Below are 4360 nucleotides of genomic sequence, written 5' to 3'. Positions count from 1 at the left end.
GGGGCTGCCGCCCCTCAGCGCTTCCCTTGGGCCCTGTCCCCCCGCCCGCCCTTTCTGTAGCTTCTCCGTCGCTGCGTGAGGCTGCGGAGCCGTGCAGCACCTTCCTGTACGGGTGGTTAAGATCACAGCCGGGGGATATTCTTCAAATTACACTTGTCTGTGTGGTTTTACAGCCTGGGGGCATTCACAGTAACGACTGTATGGTTATTTCTGGGAATATGGACAGAAAAATCTGTGTACTCTGCTGATGAAAATATTAAGCAGTATTTGCACGCTGCAATTTTCAGAGCAGCAGTTACATTTTTTGGCAGACAAAATGTAATAGTTGCTTTATCACGGTATACGTCTGAGGATGCAAGTGCTTTGCATCTTACTACTTTCTGGAAATCTAGTATGTAAATAAGAAACTTAATGTTAGAATGAGAAACCTGTCACATTAACTATTCTAATAAAACAGTCCTGTGTCTCAAATTGAAATAGGATTGTTTAGACCTTGTTAAATTTTTTTTCTTTTTGTCATAGGAAATTCATTGCTAGGCTTCCAGATAAGGGTAAGAAGATCTCTGATTTTGCTGAAAAACTGACGCTTGCCATTTTACAAGAGGAAGAATTAGCAAGGACGGCTGAGCTGTTATCTGCTGTCAGGTTGGAGTTTCAGGTGAAACAGGAGGAGATTGATACAAGCAAACAGCAAGTTATCCTAAATCAGGACAAACTAAACCTTGAAGATTCCTCAGTCTTTAATGAAAACTGTAATATTAAAGAAGTTTCTGAGATTTCTTCCCAAAGGCAGGAGGCAGAATGTATTGAGCAAGGTGCCACAAATACAGCTCTGGAAAATCAAAGGACTCAGAGGAAAAATGATAAAATAAAGACAGTTACAAAAGATCCAAATCTTTTTTGTGAAGTCGTCTCCAAGTCAGCCACGAGCAGTCTTCTGAAGAATGATCAGCAGGTATCTCAGAACAGTATTGAGGATGGTACGGAAAGTACAGGTGCTTTGGACAACAATAAAGATGCGTTGGTTGATGCCTTTCAAAAAGTTACAATTGTGGATGGGGATAACAGTGAAAAAGTATTGGAAAAAGAGCAGAATGTGGCTAAACATAAGGGCAATATCTTTGGAAGCCTGCACCCCAAGACACCACATTATATTGAAGTTCTAGAATCTAGAGCCAAGAACCCAGTGATAAAAAAAAGCAAATTTAAAACAAATGTGTAAGTATTGTGGAATAGCAAAACTTTTGTGGAATAATTGACTTGTATACAATTGGAAATGGTACAGAACAAGCATAGTGGGTTTATTTTCTTGTGCTGGTTAAAGAGATTTAAAGTCATATGACATGCAAGGTTAATATGTTGGCTCTTTAGCATTAAGTGCCACAGAATCTGAATATTGAGGAGAGGTCTAATTCTACCCATTTGAAACAATCGTCATGAATCTTCATAGGGTTTCATAGCTTAAGCTACAAAACTGTTAAACAATTGGCAAAACTTTCTTGTGGATAAATTCTAGAACTTGTAGAACTTTAATAGCAGGTAGGTTTTTGCTTTTCCTGCACCTCTGGAGAAACTATAGTTCACATTTTCTGTACTGGTAGCAGTAACAGTTTATACTTAGCGTGACTGCCAAAGCATTGCTATTTCATGCTTGCTACTTAATTGGCATACCATTTTTGTTCACTGTCAGAAGTAACTTGTGATATTATGTCTGCAGAGAAATCCTTTTAGATTTTCAGAGCGCTGCTTATTTTTTATTTGTTTATGGTGTCATAACACTTCAGATTTTTTTTAAACTCTTACATATTGAAAATAACAAGTTTTGGAACTGAAGTTGTTCAACCTTGTCCTGCAAATTTGGATCACAACTTTTATGCTTCATCTCTTCCAGATTATCAGGAGAGCAAAGTGGATCATCGTGTGGTTCCCCATCCAGTCAGTCACCTGGAGGATCTGGGTCTCCAATTACTACTGAAGAAAGACGACTTAGAGATAAGAAACATTTGAATGACATCACAGCAGCTCGGCTGCCACCGCTTCACCATTCCCCTGCTAAGCTATTATCCATAGAGGAATCCATAGCAATTCAGATACAGCAAAAAGAAGCTTATGAGGTACAAATTTATGATTTGGTCTGAAAAGTAATTATAATTGGGATCATTCCCAAAAAAAGAAAGCATAAAGGGATCTCTTCATACTGATGAATTTGATGATGAAATTGAGATGGGCAGACTTTGAGGAAAGGCACTTTTTCTTGTATTTGATTCTTTTAATGATAAAATTACATAAGGTAGTAATCCCTCTGAAACTGTTATTCTTGCATTAAACAAAATCTAGTGTTATTCTTCATGTGTTGTTATGCTAACCTCATCGCACTCGCTTTACCTCTGACTAGAAATTCAAATGTACACCTTGCCTATTAGTCTTTAATTTTTTGCCTTTGCATACATGAAGGCTAGCAGTATTTCTTATTCTTGAAATATGCAAGTATCTGCATTTGCCTTTATTTATGCTCTGCCTGAAGAATCTGAGTTCAGAGGTTCTTCAAATTCTGTCGTAATGGATTTTGATTTTTGGCTTTCCAAGTAGTGCCAAGCTGATGTTTAAGTTAGTCATCTTGACACTTTAAGGAAGGTAATTTATTTGGAAAATGGAGACAGATTTTTTGCTGAGGTTGCTGAATGACAAGCATTGCTATTGCTATTGCTACATGGTTACTGTGCACAGCTGCTCTCTTGTGTGAGCTGATTTTGTTCTGTTAAAACTGACATTAGTGTATGACAGGTGGGGACTGCCACATGGAGAATTTCAACTCCTGTAGAAAGATCTTCAAATATTAATAGCACAGTTATATATGTAAGTGTGAAAAGAAACCTGAAATTTATTTGCTGGTTACTAAAACTTTTAACTAAGCCCACGCTGGAATTACTAACATTACTATGTCCAGTTTATACTTTAGTATATTAGTTTTTTCATGACCAGGATAAAAATGACAAATGAACACTTTTTCTAACTTGTGTCCTTTTTCTTTCTTTTTTTTTCTTTATGTAGGAAATGCAAGCCAAGCTTGCAGCACAGAAGCTTGCAGAGAGATTGAATATAAAAATGCTCAGGTTTGAACCAGAGGGGGAGGCCTCAATGCAATACAGAGAAGTGAGAGATGAAGATTATTTTTCAGCAGAGGACTGAATTAAAAAAGGGATGTCTGAGGATGAGCCATATAACTGAGCTTTGTGCAGTACTTCTTACAACCCAAACCTGGATATTGAGAATGCGTGATTTAGTCAGCGTATTTCCTAAAATTTTAACATTACAGCTAGAGGAAGGGTTCAATATAAACCTCATAAATATACATTTTATTAAGTGGTAACCCCAGTGTTATTTGGGGACTTTTTTTGAACACTTGGGGCAGTTAATCCTTGTGGAATAACCCATAGTTTTTAGCTACAGCAAAGTGAGCTCTTTAATACACTTTTGCAGGCTATGATGAGTCATCTACAAGAGAAGGTTTCTTCTGCACGGAAATGTGATTGCAAAGGCGATTGGCACGCACGTCCATAAAGTAAGCTAAGGTGCCTGTGAACTGCTTGCACGTATGAAAGCTCTTGTCTTGTATAAATGTGAGACACTTTTATCTATTTAAGATTACCTTGCGTTTACCATATGGTGAAAATATGTGCCTGGACAGCTACAATAAATACGTGATAGGCTGTAAGTTAGCTGCCTAACACATGAGAACTTGTTTCTGTGCCCGCACCTTAAAATAACACTTTCTGCCCTTATGTTGTAAATAGGTAAGAATTTAAAGTTATTTTGCAACTCAAATTCTGTTTGGGCTTTAAGGGACTCTGCTGTTTCATTTGTGGTTATTACTGCAAAGCACATCAAGAGCTCAAGTTAATCTGAAGACTTCAATATTTTTATTAAATGTCTTGGTGTTTTTCCATATTTTTGTACACTGCTTTCATACTTTGGAATACTATTTTTTCATAGTCTGATACTGTAAATTAAGAGATCCACCCTCTGGTTTTCTTGGAGAAAATGTTCTGTGTATTGTGAAGTTTTAGCTGTTCTTTGAAGATAAAAAAAAAATTCTTCCTTACAATAACATATTCTGCCCTTTAATATGCGTATTGAAAGATAAGCAACACCTGAGAATATTTCACAATGATATTCCATTGTTAACTAGGATATTCCAAGCGTAGTGTGAGTTCAGTTCTAAAAAAAACAAACCTCAGAGATTCCTTGTATAGCCTGGCAATACCTCTTTTCCATGATGCTGCAGCAGCAGTGTGTGCAGGGCAGCTGTGTATGCAAGGCTGTCCTTGGATGCGTACGTATTCCTGCAGGAATGGTGTCT

At 37.4% G+C, this 4360-nt stretch overlaps 1 protein-coding gene across 1 annotated transcript; it reads left to right on the top strand.

Moving 5' to 3' along the window:
- Nucleotides 1–522: 522 nt before the first annotated feature.
- POLR2M (polymerase (RNA) II (DNA directed) polypeptide M) lies at nt 523–3342 on the top strand (the record flags this gene model as incomplete). Its single annotated transcript, XM_009703529.1, has 3 exons — nt 523–1218; nt 1892–2114; nt 3052–3342. Coding segments are annotated over 3 exons (1057 nt in total), but the record flags the coding sequence as incomplete, so codon positions are not given.
- Between the last annotated feature and the right edge of the window lie 1018 nt (nt 3343–4360).

Source organism: Cariama cristata, unplaced genomic scaffold, assembly GCF_000690535.1.
Source record: "Cariama cristata isolate BGI_N322 unplaced genomic scaffold, ASM69053v1 scaffold20377, whole genome shotgun sequence".
Lineage (NCBI taxonomy): Eukaryota > Metazoa > Chordata > Aves > Cariamiformes > Cariamidae > Cariama > Cariama cristata.
Note: the sequence above shows the minus strand (reverse complement) of the source record. Positions and strands in the feature narration are given on the sequence as shown.